This window comes from Ranitomeya imitator, chromosome 3 (assembly GCF_032444005.1).
Source record: "Ranitomeya imitator isolate aRanImi1 chromosome 3, aRanImi1.pri, whole genome shotgun sequence".
NCBI lineage: Eukaryota > Metazoa > Chordata > Amphibia > Anura > Dendrobatidae > Ranitomeya > Ranitomeya imitator.
This window is the reverse complement of record NC_091284.1, coordinates 562,219,370-562,242,512: the sequence shown is the minus strand read 5'-3', so window position 1 is coordinate 562,242,512 and position 23,143 is coordinate 562,219,370. Positions and strand designations below refer to the sequence as shown.

At 40.4% G+C, this 23,143-nt stretch overlaps 1 protein-coding gene across 1 annotated transcript in view; it reads right to left on the bottom strand.

Moving 5' to 3' along the window:
* NALF1 (NALCN channel auxiliary factor 1) overlaps positions 1-23,143 on the bottom strand; it is a 759,592-nt gene that overhangs the window by 12,456 nt on the left and 723,993 nt on the right. Inside the window, exon 2 of the mRNA XM_069757939.1 lies at positions 10,509-10,680. Coding sequence (XP_069614040.1) covers positions 10,509-10,680 — 172 coding nt within the window. The remainder of the gene's footprint in view (positions 1-10,508; positions 10,681-23,143) is intronic.

The following is a 23,143-nucleotide window of genomic DNA, read 5'->3' as shown; positions in this document are numbered from 1 at the left end:
CATACAGGTGGTCAGGTGGAGGACCTCCACTAGGAGGAGCCTCCAAAACATTTATTGCTACAGCTTGCACTGAGTTCAATAGCTGTGTTCATTTGCATGCAGCGAGTTGTTCCAAGTGGTAAACATTTAGCTAAATTGGTAAAAAAAATGTAAAGTTTAAATAAAAAAGCAATAAACAATATAATATTATGCATATAGTATATAGTATGTATATTTGTGTGTATGTGTGTGTATGTATGTATGTGTAAGTGTGTATATGTGTGCATATGGGTGTGCGTATGTATGTATGGATGTGTAGGAACTCATACTCATTTGCGAGAAAAACAGATGAGTGCAATCCTATAAAAAATCAGTTTGCACTCTGACCTATGCTAATCTCTGCTCATCTGCGATTTTTTTTTTCTCATCTCAGATCAGACTGAGAAAAAAAATGGGTGCGATACAAAAAATTGCACAGCACTTGGACCATGTGAGTGTCGTCCGTTTTTTATACACCCATGTCCTTGAAAAGCCAACATTTCATCTGCCGCATACAGTAAAATCACAGCTTGAAAAGTCAGAATAGAATACATAGAATAGATATATATATAAACACAGAATAGATAGATATAAAGTTGTCAGTGACATATATAATTATCTCAGTGCTTGCGTAGCTTACTGTACATGTTTTTAATTAATAAATTAAGAATTTTCTGGAAAAATGGCGTGGGATCCATTTTATTAACCAGCAGAGGGAAAGTGGACAGCGGGGGGCAGATGTTTATAGCCTGAGAAGGGGGTCATGCCCATGTAGCTTCTCAAATTATTACTAACAGCTCACAGCTGTATACATATTCTTTACTGGATATTAAAATGGGGGATCCCCAAAAAAGATGTGGGATCCCCCTAAAACAAATAACCAGCAAAAACTAAGCAGACAGCTGCAGGCTGATATTAATAGGCTCGGAAGTGGTCATGGATATTGGCCCCCTCTCAGACTAAAAACATCAGCTCTATGCCACCTCCAAAAAAGGTGCATGTGCAAAGCCTGGCATGTAGCCTTGTTCTTTCCACTTGCCCTGTGGCGGTGGAAAGTGGGGTGATGTGGGGTTGGTGTTGATATCACCTTTGTATTGTCAGGTGACATCAAGCCCAGTGGTTACTAATGGAGAGGCATCTTTAAGACACCCCCATTACTTACCCCATAATCATATTAAAAATAAAAAACACTCTGAATAAAGTCCTTTTTTTGACAAAATAACACAGTCTACTTTGTTCAATTAAAAGTAAAAAAAAAATACTTATACTCACCTTTACGCCCATACCATCAAAGACCATGTCCCTTGTAAAAAAGGCAAAATAATAATAAAGCAACATAAGACTCATCTGTGCCCGACGTGAATATAATCCTCCGGGGTCCATGTCCCGTTTTAAAAAATAAACAACCATATTCCTTACCTATTACGGCTACATCTACTTGGCATGCTGAACCCTGGCATGATGAAATCAATCAGCATGCTAGGCAGCAGAGACAATTAGCTGTATGTGCTTGCGTAGCTCAGTGCCTCACGGTGACAGGAAAAATGTGAGAGGAGATCAAATCCAGGAGAAGGAGGTCTGGGAGCTTCAACAGGATTCACATGCAGCACCAAATGGGTAGAGCCAAATCAGAAGGCTGACATCAAATCCAATAGACTCTGTTCACCCATTTTGGAAGTGCATTTGAACAGCAAGGTGATTGCTGTTGAGGGGAACTAGAGGGGAAAAAAAATCTATAAATGTTCAGCATAGCGAGTGTGAGCGAGCTGAGCGTGACTAGAGAGTAAGTGTGGATGACGGTAAGTGTGACTTGTGATTCAGTGACTTTGGAGTCAGGGAGTTTCCAAGGGAGGAATTACTGAATTGCTGTCTGTTTTGTATTAATACTTTGTATTTATCTATTTATTTATTTTTTTATTTTAACTTTTCTGTCTGGTGCAATCCCCATTAGGAAATGTGCTCCACTCTTGTTAATGCCATCCAGTGCACATCTTGCCAAATGTATGAAGTCCTTGAGCAGCCGATCGAGGGTGCATACTGCTGTGCGAGATGTGAGCACGTTGTGCATTTGGAAACCCAGATTCTGACTCTAAATGTGCAGCTGGCAACACTGAGTTCCATAGACAATATGGAGAGGAGTCTTCTGCTCACGGAGCAGACGCTCAATGGGACAGATGAGGGGGGGATGGTAGGATGGAGCTGCAGGACGGTGAAGTAGCAAGCTGGGTGACAGTTAGGAAGCGGGGTAGAGGGAAGATGCCAGGGAGGCTAGTCCTGATCTGGAACACCCCAATAAGTTTGCTAAGTTGGCAGATGAGAGGGGTGCCAGTACAGGGGTAGCACTGCTGCAGCCAGGCATGTCCTCTGAAAGCCGGGGGAGTGACTGCTCCAGTAAGGAGGGAAATAGGAGAGCAGGGCAGGCTAGACAGGTGCTGGTAGTGGGGGACTCAATTATTAGGGGAACAGATAGGGCAATCTGTCACAAAGACAGGGATCGTCGAACGGTGTGCTGCCTTCCTGGCGCTCGAGTCCAACACATTGCTGATCGGTTGGACAGATTATTGGGAGGGGCTGGTGAGGACCCAGCGGTCATGGTGCACATAGGCACAAATGACAAAGTTAGAGGTAGGTGGAAGGTCCTTAAAGATGATTTCAGGGAATTAGGCTGCAAGCTGAAAGCAAGGACCTCCAACGTGGTATTCTCCAAAATACTGCCTGTACCACGTGCCACGCCAGAGAGGCAACGGGAGATTAGGGAGATTAATAAGTGGCTCAAGAATTGGTGTAGGAAGGAGGGGTTTGGGTTCCTGCAGAACTGGGCCGACTTCTCAGTTGGCTACAGGCTCTACGCTAGGGATGGACTGCACCTCAATGGGGAAGGTGCAGCTGTGCTGGGGGAGAAAATGGCTAGAAGGTTGGAGGAGTGTTTAAACTAGGAATTGGGGGGGAGGGTATTCATTTTATAGGAGGGGAAGATAGTGCAGATAGAGACCTGGGCACAAATAAGGAAGTTGGGGGTGGCGGTGGTATGGGGGGTGGGGTTAGAACAGTTAATAATTTAAGAAAGAGTAGAGGTACAGAGAGGAACATCAAGTGCATGTATGCTAATGCCAGAAGCCTCGCCAACAAAATGGACGAATTAGAACTAATGTTGTTGGAGCATAATTATGACATGGTGGGGATATCTGAAACGTGGCTGGATGAGAGCCATAACTGAGCTGTTAACTTGCAGGGCTATAGCCTGTTCAGAAATGACCGTACAGATAAGCGAGGTGGTGGGGTGTGTCTATATGTAAAATCGTCCTTAAAACCCATCCAGCGTGATAATATAGGTGAATTTAATGAAAATGTAGAATCCCTGTGGGTGGAGATAAGGGGAGGGGGAAAAAATAATAAATTACTGATAGGGGTTTGTTATAAATCTCCAAAAATAATGGAAGCAATGGAGAATATCCTCGTAAAGCAAATAGATGAAGCTGCGACTCAAGGAGAAGTCATTATTATGGGGGACTTCAACTACCCTGAAATAGATTGGGGAACAGAAACCTGCAGTTCCAGCAAAGGTAATCGGTTTTTGACAACTGTGAGAGACAATTACCTTTCACAACTGGTTCAGGACCCAACAAGAAGGGGGGCACTGCTAGACCTAATATTAACCAACAGGCCAGACCGCATAACAAATATAAGGGTTGGGGGTTACTTGGGAAATAGCGATCACAAAATAACAAGTTTTCATGTATCCTTTAAAAAGATGTGTAATAGAGGGGTTACAAGGACACTAAACTTCAGGAGGGCAAATTTCCAACGGATGAGAGAGGATCTTGGTGCAATTAAATGGGACGATATCCTGAGACACAAAAATACACAAAGAAAGAAAATGGGAGACGTTTATTAGCATCCTGGATAGGACCTGTGCACAGTATATACCGTATGGGAATAAACATACTAGGAATAGGAGGAAACCAATATGGCTAAATAGAGCTGTAAGGGGCACAATAAGTGACAAAAAGAAAGCATTTAGAGAATTAAAGGAAGTAGGTAGTGAGGAGGCATTAAATAAATACAAAAAATTGAGAAACACGTGATGGTGTCTCCGCGGTATTGGATGTTTTGGTCTCCCCGAGGCCAATCATCTGTGCCTTTATAGCCTTTTTACTAGGCACTGCTCCTAATAGCCAGATTCCTACTCCACACTGATGAGGGGCAAAAAACCCCGAAACAGCTGTCTGTGGATGGATACCATGCTTGGCATAGGTGGCTTTCCTTCATAGGATGCTGCCCTTCCCGTGGTTGTTCCTTCCCGGGGAAAGGCCTGGCTATTCACTGCTTGCGTCGAGAAACACGTGATGGTGTCTCCGCAGCTTCTTTACATGCATCTGCATATTTCCCATAAGGGATGGGGGCAGTGTTCTGGAATCACTGCGTTGAGAAACATGTGATGGTGTCTCCGCGGTGTTGGATGTTTTGGTCTCCTCGAGGCCAATCGTCTGTGCCTTTATGGATCTAATCATAGGTCACCATTAAATTTACATTATCCACTACTACATAGAATGTTTGATAATGGCCATCAACGGTACAAAAAAATATTAGTTTCACTCTAAGCAAACTAATACAATGCTTTGGAAGGGAATGAACTAAGTTCATCTGAGTGTTGCAGTTTTTAAACTTACCACTTGGAGGTGCTAGAGCCTTATCTAAAGTCATCTTCTTCAATATCATGAAAATGATATAAGATTTTAAAAGCTTTTGATTTGGTTGATATTGAAATTGGGAAAAGTTTGTAACCATTTAATTCCCATGTAAATCAAAATCTTGAAAAACGTACCAAAATGTTTACATTATTATTAAAAAATACGGTACTCATAATTTTTTTCAAACCTACAATATTTTTATATAACATACTTATTGTACACAAATAGATTACATTGCTAAAGTGAAAAATGAGCTTTCCAAATGATGCACAAAATTAGATTTGGACAGAACTATTTTTCTATATGCTATTAACAGAAGCTCGGCAGGTTCTGAAATGGAAAATGATAAACATTCAGTTTTAGTAGGTGAACCGATGAGAAAAGGCAATATATGTTTTATTCTGTGCTTCCAAAAATTAAAAAAATTGTGCAAAAGAGTAAATGTTTAAATTTTGTCCTGTACTTTTTATTTTTCTATCCACATAGATGTGTGAGGGCTTGTGTTTTGTGGGACGAGTTGTACTTTTGAGTGACATCATCCATTTTATCATATAATGTACTGAAAAATGGGAAAAAAAATTCGAAGTGCGGTAAAATTAGGAAATAAAAAAAATTCTGGCAGTGTTTTTCGGGAATTGTTTTTTACAGCATACAATATGTGTTAAAAATGGCCTCACGATATAGATATAAAACATGTCCAGTTTTTTTATTTTAGTGGTGAAAAAAAAATCAGAGATTTAAAAAAAAAAAATGTTACGATTGTGTCACCATTTTCCAAGAGTCAGAACGTTTTCATTTTTCAGTCAATGGAGCTGTATGAGGCCTTTTTTTGCAAGGTGATACATTTTTATTACTACTATTTTGGGATAGATGTGATGTTTAGGTGGCATGATGCGACTATACAACCTGCCATCCAGCAGAGACATTGAACTGCGCGTGCTTGCTCAGCTCAGTGCCTCGTGGTGACCTGGTAAACTTGAGCGGGGTTCATATCTATTGAGCTCTTTTCACTTCACTGACGTCACTGCGAGCGTGAGAAAGTTCTTACACTTGCAGTACTGTCAAAAAGGTCCTGAGCGTTCACAGCCAATGAACAACTCAGTTCTAAGGCTAGGTTCTCATTGCGTTAGGGCAATCCGTTTAGCGCAGAGCGCTACGGACTGCGCTAACGCAATGTCCCAAATGGGATCACGTTTACCAATCCCGCTAGCGCAGATGTCCGATCTGCGCTAGCGAGGAACGGACCGCGAACGCTGCAAGCAGCGTTCGAGGTCCGTCACTCAAATGATGGCACATCGCTAGCGCATGCCCAATGTGGGCGTGCGCTAGCGATGCGTTCGCCATTACAAGCAATGGCGGTGTTAACGGACTATGTTACACCGCGTTATGCTGCGGTTTAACGTAGTCCGTTTAACGGGTTCACATAACGCAATGTGAACCTAGCCTAATGATGCTCGCGCTCACGTCAGTGTGTTGACCTGAATTCATTGGCTGTGAACTCCAAGGAACTTTCTGACGGCACCGCGAGCGTAAGAACTTTCTCACACTCACGGTAATATCAGTGAAGTGAAAGGAGTTAATTGGATATGATTCCCTCTCAACTTTACCACGTCACTGTGAAACACTGAGCTGAGCAAGCACGCGCAGCTCAGTTTGTCTGCTGAATGGCAGGCTGTACAATCACATCATGCAACAATGCAACCTGCCATCTAGATGGTGCAGTGCTAGATGTTTCTTGGGACAAATGGATTATTATCTTCTCCGCGGACAGGTGAGCAATATGATTGTTTATTATTTTAATTCTGTTACATGAGACATTGGCTACAGTGGATTGAGCGTTGACGTGCGCATATATGTTTTGGGAATATGTAGGTTCATTAAAGGAGTCATTATTTCAACTGAAGGACTTTATTCTGAGTGTGTTTTTTCTATGCAATATCACTATGGGGCCTGTAATGGGGGCATCTTAAAGACAGCTCTCCATTACTAACCTCTGGGCTTAGTGTCACCTGACAATACAAAAGTGACATCAACCCCCCAACTATCACCCATTTGGTACCGCATCAGGGCAAGTGTAAAGAGCGAGGCTAAGTGCCACATTTGGTGCATCTTATGGATGTGCCATTTCTGTGGTGGCTGAGAGCTGATGCTTTTAGCCCAGGAGGGGGGCAATATCCATAGCCCACAGCTTCCAACAGGTGGCGCTATGGAGTTCAAGTCCTCTTTTTCTCAGAAGAGGCAATTTGCATATTACATTTCCCAGAGGAGCATTTTACGGCGAATAAGCCTCCTTACCTTGACTTGCCAGAGCTGGTATGCCACTCTCCACAAGGAGAAATCTTAGACCCCAGTCCAGAGCCTCTCACCTATCCAAATCAGTTCTCATGCTTTGCACTGATGAAGGCCAACAGCCCGAAACACCGCGTCTGCGAATTGAGATACTGATTTGGCTTTTATCCTAAGACATATTGCAAGACTCGTTAAGGGGTTGATTGTGACTTGTAGGATTGCTACTTCCAACAGGTGGCACTATAGAGTACAAGTCTTCTTTTTCTCTGAAGAGGCAATATGCATATTAAATTTCCCAGAGGAGCATTGCACGGCAAATAAGCCTCCTTACCTTGACAAGCCAGAGCTGGTATCTCACTCTCCACAAGGAGAAACCTTAGACCACAGTCCAGAGCCTCTCGCCTAGCCAAATCAGTTCTCCTGCTTCGCACTGAAGAGGGCCAACAGCCCGAAACACCGTGTCTGCGAATTGAGAGACTGATTTGGCTTTTATCCTAAGTCATATTACAAGACTCGTTAAAGGGTTGATTGTGACTTGTAGGATCCCTACTTACAACAGGTGGTGCTATAGAGTTAAGTCCTCTTTTTCTCTGAAGAGGCAATTTGCATATTAGATTTCCCTGAGGAGATTTGCATGGGGAATAAGCCTCCTTACCTTGACAAGCCAGAGCTGGTATGTCATTCTCCACAAGGAGAAACCTTACCCCTTAGACCTCAGTCCAGAGCCTCTCATGTAGCCAAATCAGTTCTCATGCTTCGCACTGACGAGGGCCAACAGCCCGAAACACCGTGTCTGCGAATTGAGATATTGATTTGGCTTTTATCCTAAGTCATATTGCACGATTCGTTAAAGGGTTGATTGTGACTTGTAGGATCGCTACTTTCAACAGGTGAGGCTATAGAGTTCAAGTCCTCTTTTTCTCTGAAGTGGCAATTTATTTATATTTCCCAGAGGAGCTTGCATGGTCAAAATTATTGATCTTAACTTTCATATATGCTCATGTAAGGAAAAAGTTTATTTACTGAAGCTTAACAAATTTAATGAAATTAATAAAAAATAACAATTTTTTAAAGGGTAACTTTAAACTTCACTTTCAAGTTCAGAATGAGCTGTTATCTGCATGTACATTAGGAATTATACTTTGTGGCTACTATTTGTTTTGTATCCTGGATTTTCACCAGATTTATTTTCTACAGCCTCTAGCTCTTAATTTGCAATTGATTCTGATCCGGTGGGAGGAGACCAACCACTTTGATGCTTCTCATAGACAGCACACACAGTCAGGCTCAGCCTGCCCCACTGAGAAATAGTGCAATCCCCAGAGGTGAATTTAGAATTTTGAGAATGAATGATCAGGCATGACGGAGAAAGAAGTAACTTTCTCTGATAAGACGTATTGCTTTATTTTCACGTGTACTATTGAGTTATGAAATAAAAATTAAAACATATATATGGCGAGACCTGTCAATCAGCTGCTGTGATGCTAGGAAGAGCGGTCAGGGAGTGCAGATGGACTACTTTAGTCTATGACTATGGTACTTAGTCACATGTTCAAAATATATTGTCTCTGAAAGGCTAGAGAATTTCAGAGTTAATAGGCTGTAGACTTGCTTTCTGTGATTTGGGCAGCATGAATTATCTGTCAGGTTTCCTTTACTGTTACTGGTGGGCCCTTGGCACCCCAGACCGACACAACACACAGGGATGGATTCCTGATCTTTATTCCTTAGTTATCACATAGACAGAATAGACAGAATCAGCAGATATATTAGACATTAAGCTGCTGTAGTGAGCTGTCTAGATGTAAATCAGGCTCTGGAGTGAGGCAAAAGACTTGTTAGAAAACTCAGCACCATAGCTTTTTGTCTCCCTCTGCCCTTTTCCTCATTCTGCTCCTCATTCATCTGCCCCAATCCCCTCTTCATAGAATATATGGTGATGAATAATCTGACATCACAGTGAGCTGACAGTCCATCTTCCGAAGCAAGATGGATTTGAGATGGGGTTTTTTCTGAACGGATGAAAAGTTCAAAGCAGGGGAGGGAGCATAGAAGTGGCTCATTAGTGGGGAAGGAAGATTTTACTATTAAGACATATTACAAAGTTTCTTATATTTGCTTGTGCTATCGATTTATTAAAAGTTTCTTGAAAATACTATTCTCATTAAGACAACAAAATCACAGATACACTATTTCCATTTGTGAAAAAAGTATTTATTCATTTCTTTCATAAAGGTCTATGATTAAAATCATGTGCAGCAGAATAGGTTACTACGGAGGATTATTTGGGCAGAGATACAGATCGGGTGAACATATAATCGCTCTAAAATTAATTTTTATTTAAATTATTAAAAATACCAATACACCGAGTAACATAGACTATTAAAAGGTAATGATTGTATTAAAAAAATGGACCTCTACTCTACTAAAATAAGTCAACAATGTGACTACGTCTTTTTATACAGATTTATAATAAATATGTAAACCAGACAACACCAGGGTCCGGCGATTCTCTATTCAGATGCCTAAACTTATTACCCTGGTGTTGTCTTATTTACATATTTATTATATATCTGTATAAAATGACCTAGTCACATTGTTGACTTATTATAGTACAGCAGAGGTCTGTCTCTTTTTGAGTATAATCATTACTTTTTAATCATTACTTTTTAATAGTCTATGTTGCACAGTGTATTGGCATTTTTAATACTTTATATAAAAATTAATTTTAGAGAGATTATATGTTAACCTAGTTCATTCATTTCCTTCTGGATGATCAGTTACTTTACATAAGATAGAGATACCCATTGCAATTACAGCCAAAAACAGTGTTTACTCCTGTGATTGTTAATGTGTGCCCAGTTTCATTGGTAAAATGCAGTTGCTTAGCCATTACATGTGCATCTTTGAGTGGATCTTGGAGGATCTTGTCCAATTTTAAAACTCAGACTTTTATGTTTTTATTTTACCAGGTCTCATTTCACAAAAAAGCAGATGGCCGATTACGCATCACATACGAGACTGCAACTGACGAGAACGATGGCAGCCTATGTGCACCGACAAATCCATTACAGATTATTGACTTGTGTAAATATGCAATTAAATGTTATAACGAAATATCTACGGGCAATTAGTGCCACCTGTTAGTCTGTGTAAAGAGACCCTAAGGGCTCAAGAAAAATGTAAAAAGTCTATCAGATTGGAAAGGGACATTACAAATTATCAAACATAAGGACAGCAATAGTTCCATTGTCTTGAAGATCAATTAGAGGCAATTTCCATCTTGCTTGGACCTCAGAGTTCTCCCCAAAAATAAAACTCCAGATGCAAAATTTAAACATTGTTTTTTGAAACTTTTTACAAGTTCTTGCATGGAGACCAAAATTTATTGTTTGTAAGGTGCCCATGATAAGTGCAAGAAAAACAATATTAGGGAAGTTTTACCTAAACATGAGGATGCATAGGTCCTCTGTTTTCATGAAGTGAAATAACATAATATATAAGCATTACCTGTACAGATGAAACTTGATAGCCCACCATAGACGACATCATCGTTATCTGGTAATATAAACGGACACTGCGTTTGTACCTCCAAACAGTATTGCTTGCAAGGGATTTTGCTACTGCATTCAGATTGTGTAACTTCAAAAAATTGGGAACATATCCAGGACTTGTAGACAGCCTGTAAAATAAAGCATTAGGTAATATTATATAGCAGTCTGCTTTATTAGGACACAAACAAATGTAGACAAGTACTTGAGTTTTAAATAGATGTGTAACCATTACACCAGGGATTTATAATAATTATTATTTTGACATCTCCACTGTGCAAATTAGAACATAAACTAATTATATTTCTCATTGGGTACATCGGCTAATTTACATGATATATCTATTGGTCTGCACACAATGCAACCTATATTGCATATCCCGTTCATTAATGAGTTGTCTACCTATTATTGCTCCACTGCTATGGACAAACTAGCATTTTCTGCAGAATCCCTGTATCCTCTTATCACATAACCCAAAAGGGACAATATCGTACTAAACACCAAGTGTAATAATTACATTACCAAGCACACAATACATCCTGTATGATCGAAACAAACTGCTCAGACTTAGATTTAGTCCTATATTAGGTCAGGCTCTAACAGTAATATTTGTGTTCATAACATTTTAGTATTATCGCCCTCAGGGTTCATACCCACAGCCTTATCACATATATCACTGCCTGGTATATATACAGTTATATGAAAAAGTTTGGACACCCCTATTAATCTTAAGCTTAATGTTTTATAAAAATTGTCTTTTTGGCAACAGCTATTTCAGTTTCATAAATCTAATAAGTGTTGGACACAATAATGTTTCTGCCTTGAAATGAGGTTTATTGTACTAACAGAAAATGTGCAATCTGCATTCAAACAAAATTTGACAGGTGCATAAGTATGGGCACCCCACCAGATCCTCCTTTTGCAAAAAATAACAGCCTCTAGTCGCTTCCTGTAGCTGTAGTGTAATTGTTCCTCTGCATGAATGCCTGAGTAGATTTGGAGCGGTGTTTTGGATCATTGTCTTGCTGAAAGATCCATCCCCTGCGTAACTTCAACTTTGTCACTGATTCATGAACATTATTGTCAAGAATCTGCTGATACTGAGAGGAATCCATGCGTCCCTCAACTTTAACAAGATTCCCGATGCTGGCATTGGCCACACAGCCCCAAAGCATGATGGAACCTCCACCAAATTTTACTGTGGGTGGTGTTAGGTGTTGAGTTCCCACCTCTGCACAGGGGGAATCTCGAACCATCTCCGCTACGGTCTCCCATTCTTCTCCAGCCGCAGTGGAGTCTGCTCAGCGCAGACATCGGTCCCAGCGTCTTGCTCTGTCTCACTCTGTGCATAGGGTTACTGCTGCTTTTCCAGCTTCTGCCATTGAATCCAGTGCTGGGCAGCGGCGAGCAGATGCTTCTGGGGCTAAGTTCTACTTTGCACACACTGAGCATGCCCAGGGCAAGATCTCTCAGTGGAGATCTAGGGTCACATGCTCAGGTACTGCAGCGACTTCCATTGGTCCTTCTCACGGAAGGTCCTGCAGGTATTAGCACTAAGTTCTGCTTTGCACACTGAGCCTGCCCAGGGCAAGATCTCTCAGTGGAGATCTAGGGTCACATGCTCTGGTACTGCAGCAATTCCATTGGTCCTTTAAAGGGTCCTGTATGTGCTGCAGCTATTTAAGGCTCGCATGGCCGCACGACCATGCGCTAGTGTACATTTGTAAATGTGTGTGTGTTGTGAGTGAAAGTCGCTCTTTAAATAACCCTCCCTATTGGATGACTGTTCGCAGAAGGTGTATGTTTGTTCTCCAGCGCCCGACTTATCCAACAGCACGTTACACACTAATACAGCGTCTAGTTGCTGTGTCCGCCAGTGCGGCGCCGTGCGCTTTCACATCGCTTTCCTGACCCTAGCCTGGGTGGTTAGTGGCGTCCACCAGTGCGGCACCGCATGCACTCTCGTGCATTCCTTTGTTATTATTTTGGTTACGCTGACACCCCAGTTGCGGTGTCGACTGCAAGTAGTCTTCACAGACTCAGATCCCAAGTCTTTGGACTGAGCTCGGAGACTCCTTGCTTGTGCTCTTGTGTGCGGTACCCCGGCCCTGTGACTTAACAGGGTTCGCTTCCTTCACACAGGGTAAGTTAACCCGTGTGTATTCACATTGTACTGCCATATAGTCCGTCATTACTTGGCAGCAGGTTCCATCTCTGCACGGTGGACCCCGGGCGGCGAATGCACCTTATTCTACCTATCTTATTATTTGGTGCGTTCCGCTAGCCCTAACAGGTGGCAAGTGTTTTTCTTAGAATGCTGTGTTTTTTGGCCGCCATGCGTAACGCCTTTTTGTATGACTTAACAACTCAATCTTGGTTTCATCAGTCCACAGGACCTTCTTCCAAAAATAAATTGGCTTCTCCAAATGTGCTTTTGCATACCTCAGCCGACACTGTTTGTGGCGTGCTTGCAGAAACGGCTTCTTTCGTATCACTCTCCCATACAGCTTCTCCTTGTGCAAAGTGTGTTGTATAGTTGACAGATGCACAGTGACACCATCTGCAGCAAGTTGATGCTGCAGCTCTCTGGAGGTGGTCTGAGGATTGTCCTTGACTGATCTCACCATTCTTCTTCTCTGCCTTTCTGATGTTTTTCTTGGCCTGCCACTTCTGGCCTTAACAAGAACTGTACCTGTGTTCTTCCATTTCCTTACTATGTTCCTCACAGTGGAAATTGACAGGTTAAATCTCTGAGACAGCTTTTTGTATCCTTCCCCTGAACAACTATGTTGAATAATCTTGCAAGTGGCCACTTTAAGTAGCTTTTCTCATGATTGCATACACCTGACTATGAAGTTCAAAGCTCAATGAGGTTAGAAAACCAAAAAAGTGCTTTAGTAAGTCAGTAAAAAGTAGGTAGGAGTATTTAAAACAAGAAAATGATAAGGGTGCCCATTCTTATGCACCTGTCAAATTGTGTTTGAATGCAGATTGCACATTTTCTGTTAGTACAATAAACCTCATTTCAAGGCAGAAACATTACTGTGTTCAACAGTTATTAGATATATGAAACTGAAATGGCTGTTGCAAAAAAAAAACAATTTTTATAAAACATTAAGCTTAAGATTAATAGGGGTGCCCAAACTTTTTCATATAAATGTATGCATACCTCCAAGTGCCTCTACCTAGAAGTATTGCTTCTAGCAAAGGACAAATTGCTGTTGGCACAAAAAGTTTGTATAGGGCCATACAAACTCTCTGTTACTGTACTTGTCCTGCATGCCATTAGGTTTTAAAAGGATAAATTTTCAATAGTAATGTGTAAATCTCAAGTCAGATCATTTGTATTTATTTCTCAAGATTAATCTGTAGGTATCTAAAAATTAGTCCTACAAAAAACAAATTTAAGTAATATTCCTAATGATAAAAAAAATATAGCCAGAAAAAATAAAAATGATGAATGCCTAACTCCTGACCTACTATAAATATTTTTAAAAACACTTTCCATACTTACAATACAACAATTTCTTTATTCAATTTTTACAGAAAATTACCTTTAACTTGACAAATAGATGATTGTCAAACTACCATCCAAGTCCAATACAAGAAAATTTCAATACAAACAAAAGGGCTGTGACTTTAAATAGATAATGAATATATTATTCATCCCATAGTATAAATAATATAAGAACACAAGGGAGAATTATATAGTGAGTATGTCAGGATATACAAACACTTTTGCTCTGATTCATCACAGTGATTGCACCAGAAAACTGGCATAAAACAGTTTGAAAAGTGTCAAAAAAATTGTGACTTTTGTGATTTTCATATCAAAATGTGCGGAGCTGTGGAGCAGCCAGGTGGGTCAGGGCTTTACTACGCCCACCTGTCAAATTCTTCAATAGTGAGAGCGTTTCTTACCTGACTGCACTAACATTTCTGGCAAAGAGGCGCACACCACACCGCAGATAAGATGCGCAGCACTCATAAAGTAATAGAATACAGCGAGTCTTATCTCTTAATGAATTTGGAGCAGGCAACCTCATAATAGCTGGCATATGAGGCACCAGTCTTAATGAATCTTTGCCTTTGTTTGCATCCTAATCACAATGCACATCTCCCATTAAATATTCTGAACTCTTATCACTAGTCAATGCAAGCTGGATAAAGTTATAATTACCTACTGGCATGATGAACAAGCATCTGACAACTCAAACCTTCACTCACTCCCCAGTGAGCTTTTTGCAACCAATGTCAAGACGTACTGTTCTGGGAAACTGTGACGCTAGTCACTACACACAGACAGACCATGAGGCAGAGAAGTCAGATGTTCCGGGGTCAATACCAAGAGAGCACATAGATAACCAAGAGAAAAGACAAAGGCGTAAGTCAGTTTACGGTCCAAGGGTCAAAATACCACGAGATAGCAGATCAAGCAAAATGATAAGACAAAGGGGTGGTCAGAACATGGTCCAAAGGGTCAGGCAAGAGAAGATCAGAAATCAGAACAACAGAATCAAACATTTAACAGGAAGCACAAACTATGCCTGGCAGGGATCAGGGGTAAACAGCTTGATTAAATAGCTTGGGCAATCTCCAGAAAACAAAACACCTGGTAAAAGTCTCGCACTGCTCAGCACGTCCATCACAAGATTGGACAGCCCAGATGTCAATCAAAACAGTGATAACTTAGCATGACCCAGTATCCATAGGACAGCATAACAATCACTGAGTGGAGGAATCGTGACAGAAACCTTATATTTTTCAATAGTCTTGGCACTAAGAACCGATTTTAAATCCCCAAAAAGACAACATTTGCAAAGAGATTTTGTGATCTCCCCGTGGTTGTGTGGGTTTCCTCTCACACTCGAAAAAACATACTGATAGGATTAGCCCCAATGGTAAAAGTAATGATGATATCTGTAAAGTGCTGTGGAGTTAATGGAGATGTAGAAGTGAGTAAAATGAATAAATAAAGATATCATCCAGTCTTATAAGATTAAGACTACAAACTATGCAATTCATCATGCCATCTTTTATCAGTAAGTAAAAGCAATCATTAAAACCGTACACACAAATGTTCAATTAAATTAATTAAATTACATTTATTATTACTAATTAAGTTGGTAAAAAAAACACACATTACATTAAATATATGTTAGTTAGTATGAGAATGTAATTGAACCACTGGCTGCCAACACCTGCACAAGACCAATACAAGCAACCGCTCACCTAGCACTGCAAGCATATCCGCGCTAATCTTATAATTGACAATGGCAATGGAGATCGATCCTAAAAGTTTGCTATGAATTTGATCATATTTGAGTGTTAGAGGTCACACTTACGGGTGCAATGCAAGAAACTCGCACGAGTCTCTCGCATCAATACCCGGCACTGTCGTCGGCACTCGAGACCGGAACGTGCGGCTGCATGTATTTCTAGGCAGCTGAATGCGCCGGTCCTGAGTGCTGGCGGCAGTGTCGGGTATTGATGTGACAGACTCGTGTGAGTTTCTCACATTGCACTCGCAAGTGTGACCCCAGCCTTATAAAATCATCTGCTTGACAAATATTTTAAAGGTCTACTGTCACAAGGGTGTCACGTCCCCCCTGGAGTTAAAAGGTCACAACTGTAATGAATTGCAGGTCCTCTTTAGAGACGGTGTGATTGGTAACCTATTTTAAAGGGATTTCCTTTCCATCAGTGCTGAAAAGGTTAAGGACTTTTTCCACACTGGCTGGGAACATACAGGGTTGTTGCTCTCAGCTGCATCTGTTGATATCATTTCCTCTTCCTTCAGCTACTAGCTCTGGGCATTTCTTCCTTGCCAGTGAAAGAATATTCTTCCTGGAAGTGTTGAGCTCTGTAGTTTTTGGAGTTGCAATTAGTTGCTGGAGTGTTTTTGTGCATGAGTTTCGTGAGTGTTTATTTCCTAGTCTTTATTCCTATTTAGTTTGTTTATCCCTCTCTTTCTCTACCCTCCTCCCTATTTTTGCTGAGTTATTTATATGATAGTGATTTTTCGTTACCCGGTATGTCTTTGTGTCTTGTTTCCCTTACATTTCTGTCCCATGCCTCAAAGGGTGGTGGAGGGGACATATTAGGGTGTTGGAAGGTCCAGGCCTCTCTAACATCAAAAGTACGTCTGGGACAGGGATAGTTAGGGTCCAAGTTACAGGGACTTTTTAGGCCCCTCTCACTTACTTCAGACGTCACATTATGATATCTACACCAGAATGGTGTTTTGAAGTGGTTAACATTATTTCAGCATTGTGTAGATCAGAAGTACAAATGAATATAAAGAATAATTTGTAATAGATCTTATCAGAGAGTACTACTTTTTCTCCACTTATTAGCCACTTCCTCTATTTCTCCACCTTTTGAATTCACTATTATATAATATAATAAAATATAATTGCTGAACTCTATCTGGGTCAAAGCAAGACAGACTTCCAGAACCGGTTATTTGTCAGATAACAACTTCCATTTTACTATATTTAGAAGGGAGGGGTAATGAGTATCACTCAGCACATTGATACACATACAAACTTGTGCTGTACTCTCAACCAACTGTTCTAAGACATTACAATTCTGGATTCACAGCCACACAGATCAGTACTGCTGTGTAATATCATCCATGCTAATGTATAGGATCCCTCTCTTTCTGTGTAATGTTTATAGGAGATATTATAGCACTATATCAGTACAGATGAAAAAAAATAGATAGAGCCCAGATAAAGAATTGGTGAAACATGTCAGATAGAGGTATTTTCCATGTAAACAGACATGGCAGCTTATTTTGAAAAGTTACCTGAAATGACATGTATGCTTTAAGACTAAATAACCTAGTTTAAAAAAAATGTAAAAAAATGCAGAAATTAACCCCTTCCCTTTCATGATCATTCTGCCTCCCAAAGATTGCAATAAGGCTCGGCGCACATTTATCTTGTGTTCTACACTGAGCGCTTACATCATACTTTGGTGCAAATCTCTGAATTATGTGCTTCAAACGGAACCATCTGTGGACGATTCCCTATAATGAAGCAGATGGAAGCACTGTGGATGCTGTCTTGCCTATGATCCAGTGGTGTCCTTCTTATTAGGCATGCATGAAAGCGATGTCCGCCACAAATTTGTGCACTTCTCAAAAGAAGGACACCACTAAACAGAGGCTAAACAGAGTCCAGAGAACTCTGCTGCCTCATTATAATGAATGGATATGTTAGGGGATTCACCTGAATTACATCAATCAGAGATTTAAATGGAATCCTCAAAGTAAGTGCTCAGCATAAACCGCAGGATAAATGTCATCCAACAGTTATGTAAAATGTTTTAACAAAAGCTTCAACTCAAGCCACAAAAAAGTAATCAGGTCCGTCATCTATTAACGGAGATATAGGGGATTTCTACATTACTGGTAGCACAAAGGCTCTGGAAAAGCAAAATGGCGTCTTCCTCCAAAAAAGAAATTCAGCAAATTTTGCACTCCCAAATCCAAATGCCCCCCTCTCTTCTGAGCCCCAGTGTGCCTAAACCACATTTGGCGTCCACATGTTTTGCATTTTAGTAGCGAAGAGAGCTCACATAATTTATGGGTGCATGTCGCCAAAAGCATACGCTTGGCATAGTGTACTGGGCACTACAACGTACTAGTCACTACAATGGCAGTTTGAAATTTTGACTCAGCAAAATCCACTGCTGCTTCTTTCTTGAAAACACCCATGGAGTCAAAATCGACACTACTCTTTAGTGACGATTTCCCAAAGGGATATAATTTCTAAAATCGTGTCACGAGGGGGGATTCTGCTCTTCTAGCATTTATGGCCTCTGTGTATGGAGTCCGCAATCTATTCTAGGAAAATCTATGCTTCAGGAGGCAAAGAGCGCTCCAGGAGGCAAATAGCGCTAAGTCCCTCCCAACTCTAGCCAATTGGCTAATCAGTACTATACAGTCACATAAGGGGTATTTCTCCATTCAGCAGAAATTGTGAGACAAATTTTGGTGCCATTTTTACTCATTTCCCCTTGTTAAAATGTAAAATCTGGCGCTAAAACAAAATTTTGGTGGTAAAATGTAATTATTTTTCCTCATTGCCCAATGGTCTAAAATTCTGTGACACACCTGTGGTGTCACTATGACTACTGCACCCCTAAATTAATTCATTGACAGTGTAGTTTAAAAAAAATGGGTCACTTATGGGGGTTCTTCTGCTCTGGCACCTCAGGGGATTTCCCATTGAGTCATGGTACCCGCAAACTATAACAGTAAAATTTGCACTATAATATGGTGTTCCTTTCATTCTGAGCTTTCCATTGTGCCTATAAAGTAGTTCTCGATTACATGTAGGGTTTTGGAGCAATCAGGATAAATTTTTACAACAAACTGGAGGTCCCTTCTTTCCTACAGTGGGGGAAATAATTATTTGATCCCTTGCTGATATTGTAAGTTTGTCCACTGACAAAGAAATGAACAGTCTATCATTTTAAGGGTAGGTTAATTTTAATATTGAGATATAGAATTTCAAAAATAAAATTCAGATAATCACATTGTATAAATTATAATAAATAATTATTCCGTGCTCAGGAGAAATTGCAAAACATATTTAAGGGTCCAATATCAAACAACGAAGAAGAAAGGAAAGGCGGCACTCACAGATCCATTCCGAGCGGTTACTTTATTGCTTAAAAAGCCATCACAGCCGGGGGTACTGAACAAACAGTGCGGCAAGCCTGACTTGTCAGACTGACTGGTAAGGCTTGCCGCACTGTTTGTTCAGTACCCCCGGCTGTGATGGCTTTTTAAGCAATAAAGTAAGCGCTCGGAATGGATCTGTGAGTGCCGCCTTTCCTTTCTTCTTCGTTGTCTGATATTGGACTTGTTCAGTGGCTGGAGCATCTCAGATCTGGCGGTCAGGACTCCCATCACAGGTGAGCAGGCACAAGTTATTTCCCTAGTACGGTGGTGCTGTCAGCTGAGTTTCTTCTGGATATTTAAGGGTCCATTTTCTCCTGTTACCCTTGTTAAAATAAAAATTTTGTGGGAAAAATGTGATTTTTCAGTTTCATGGCTCTACGTTATAAATTTCTATGAAGCACCTGGAGGTTCAATGTACTGACTACACATCTAGATACATTCCTTGAGGGGTCTAGTTTCCAAATTGGGGTCACTTGTTGTGGGTTTCCTCTGAATAGGCATATCGGGAGCTCTCAAAAGGTGACATGGTGTCCGCTAATGATACCAGCACATTTTGAGCTACAAAAGTCCAATGATGCTCTTTCTCTTCTAAACCCTGCCGTGCACCAACACAGTAGTTTTCCCCCACGTATGGGGTATCAGTGTACTCGGGAGAAATTACACAACAAATAATGGGAAAATAAAAGAATTGGATCTAAATAAAATTTTTGTGGAAAAAAAGGTAAAATGTTCATTTTTCTTCTTCCACACTTCCTGTGAAGCACCTGAAGAGTTGATAAACTTCTTAAATGTAGTTTTAAGTACATTGAGGGGTGCCGTTTTTAGAATGATGTCAATTTTGGATATTTTCTGTCATATAGCTTCCACAAAGTCACTTCACATGCGATTTGGTCCCTAAAAAAATGATTTTGTAAATTTTGTTGGAAAAATGGGAAATTGCTGGTCAACACCACTTTTTACCCTTCTAACTTACTAAGAATTTTTTTTTTGAAAATTTGAAATTTGAGTCAAATTTCTGTTTTTTTTTTCAAAAATAATGTCAAGCCATATAGAACAAATTTTACCTCTATCATGAAGTACAATATGTCACTAAAAACTAATCTAAGAATCAGTGGGATCCGTTGAAGCATTTCAGAGTTATTACCACATAAGGTGACACTGGTCAAAATTGTAATATTTGCCCTGGTCATGAAGGCGAAAACAAGCTTAGGGGTTGAGGGGGTTACATTTATCTATTACAAGTACCAAAAGTATCCTGAATATTAAAAAATGTAAACAAAATGTAAAAAAAAAAGTACTGTATTTTCTGGCGTATAAGACTACTTTTTAACCCCTGAAAATCTTCTCAAAAGTCGGGTATCGTCTTATACGCCAGGTGTCGTCTTATAGGGCAGGTGCGGAGTAATCTGCGGTCGCCGCATATTGTGGGGGGAGCGACCCCAATGACGAGGTGAGGGGGCACCTCACCGGGAAGGTGTAAGTGAAGCAGAGGCAGAGAAGGAGATAATAGGATAAAAGGGCGAGCCAGATTAGTGAAAGAGGAGTGTTTTTCTAGGCACAGCATCGCTCTCTCTCTTTTTTGCATACCCCTGGCATCCCAGACGCTGACAGTTTGCTTCACTTACACCTTCCTGGTGAGGCACTCCCTCACCTCGTCATCGGGACCACTCCCCCCACTATATACGTCGACCGCAAATTGCTCCGCACCCACCCTATAAGACGACACCCGGCATATAAGACAACCCCTGACTTTTGAGAAGATTTTATATTTTAACTGGAAAAGTTGGGGGTCGTCTTATACGCCCAGTCATCTTATACGCCGGAAAATACGGTAATAGATTGTTTTTGTGTCCATTTTCAAGTTGTTACTCAACTGTGAACTGAACCATTTATTGCTAAATAAAGTGTAAGTAGAAGCACAATTGGTATCAGGTAAATTAGTTAAAGCATTCAGCTCGATGTAAACTGGTCTTTAAGGGTTTTACTATGAACCTTGCACTACAAGGTTGATTAATACCTAGGTTACATTAAAGCCAACCTTATAGCTCATGCAATGTTTTGTTATTGTCATTATTGCTAGAAGTCTTGACTCTCCTATATTGCCTTACATCAAGCAAGTAACAAAATCAGTTACACAGTCTATAAACAATTCTAAATTACAATATACATAAAAAATCCCTGTGATGGTCATAGTAAATCATACAGACCATTAATATTTGTTACATTGCCAGAACCATTCATTACACAGTACTCTGTCATGGTTAATCTTGAAGCAATCCACTGCTGTTCACTTTTTCTATTTCCGTATACAACATACATTTTGTCTGTCAAATTATCTGCACAATTCACAATCCCCAAAGTCAGCAAGTTTAATATTGAGCAGAAGTATTATTCAGCAAATGCATGAAGAAGCATCAATAAGGTCTCCTAATACTCAATAAACTCAACTGATTAATTATCTGCATTTTTAACTTCCCTGTATGTTGAATGATATTGATCAAGATGATAACAGATGTGGTGCAAGTAATTAATAACTAGGCCATTTCTGTTACTGGAAAAATATACTTTAGTACAGTCTTAGCCATTAGATAAAAAAATCATCCAAACTGAGAGACACCAGTGGTTGATACCTTTTAATGGCTAACTGAAAAGATGGTACCAAAGAGCAAGCGTTCGAGACTACACAGGTCTCTTCATTGTGCATAAGCATAGTAACTACTGATCTTGAAAGCTTGCTATTTGTTACCATCTTTTCAGTTGGCAATTAAAAAATATCAATCACTATGGATTATCAATTTTGATTGTTTTTTAAGTCATTTATAGAAAACTGGCAATATAAAGAAATTCATGGCTTCAAAAAGTTTATTGCATGGTGCTCCGCTTTCCCATCCAAATACATATAACATAAAACCATTACGTTTGGAGCAAAGAAAATGGCAGGTAGCTGCGATGCCTTAAAGGGACTCTGTCACCTGAATTTGGCGGGACTGGTTTTGGGTCATATGGGCGGAGTTTATGGGTGTTTGATTCACCCTTTCCTTACCTGCTGGCTGCATGCTGGCTGCAATATTGGATTGAAGTTCATTCTCTGTCCTCCGTAGTACACGCCTGCGCAAGGCAAGATTGCTTTGCGCAGGCATGTACTATGGAGGACAGAGAATGAACTTCAATCCAATATTGCAGCCAGCATGCAGCCAGCAGGTAAGGAAAGGGTGAATCAAACACCCGTAAACTCCGCCCATATGACCCAAAACCAGTCCCGCCAAATTCAGGTGACAGAGTCCCTTTAAATTTTTGGATGGTCTTTTTGTTTGGTTCATACTGCAGATATATTGTGCTAAAATCTCTAATTCAATCAAAGTCTATAGAAGTGGGTCCAGAACAATCAAAAGGAATGTATTATTTGTTTAGGTAATAAAGTAAGATATGTGAGATTTAACCCCTTACTAACCAACAATAAGTCTTTTTTATTGACATGAAATATAAGAGAATAGATGTTTACTATAGCTGACACCCTGCTGCATCAACTTTCATCGATGTTGGCAATGATTGAACCCTTTAGATGCTGCTTTCAATAGTGACTTTGGCCTCTTGATGGTTAATAGAGTGTGGTCCTGATACTTGCCATAGCAATTTACGGTCAAATAAGTGCCTTAACCCCTTTCTGACATCGGGCGTACATTTATGCTGACACCCTCCCTTTCATGTGGGCTCCTGCGGTGAGCCCACATCTTTCCAGGGACATGTCAGCTGTTTTGAACAGCTGACATGTGCCCGCAATAGTTAAATGCCGCTGTCAAATTCTGACAACAGCATTTAAATCACGCTTCTGGCAATCTCGCTGGAAATACATTCACTTGTGACCCCCGTCACATGATTGCGGGTCACCAGTATGTTGG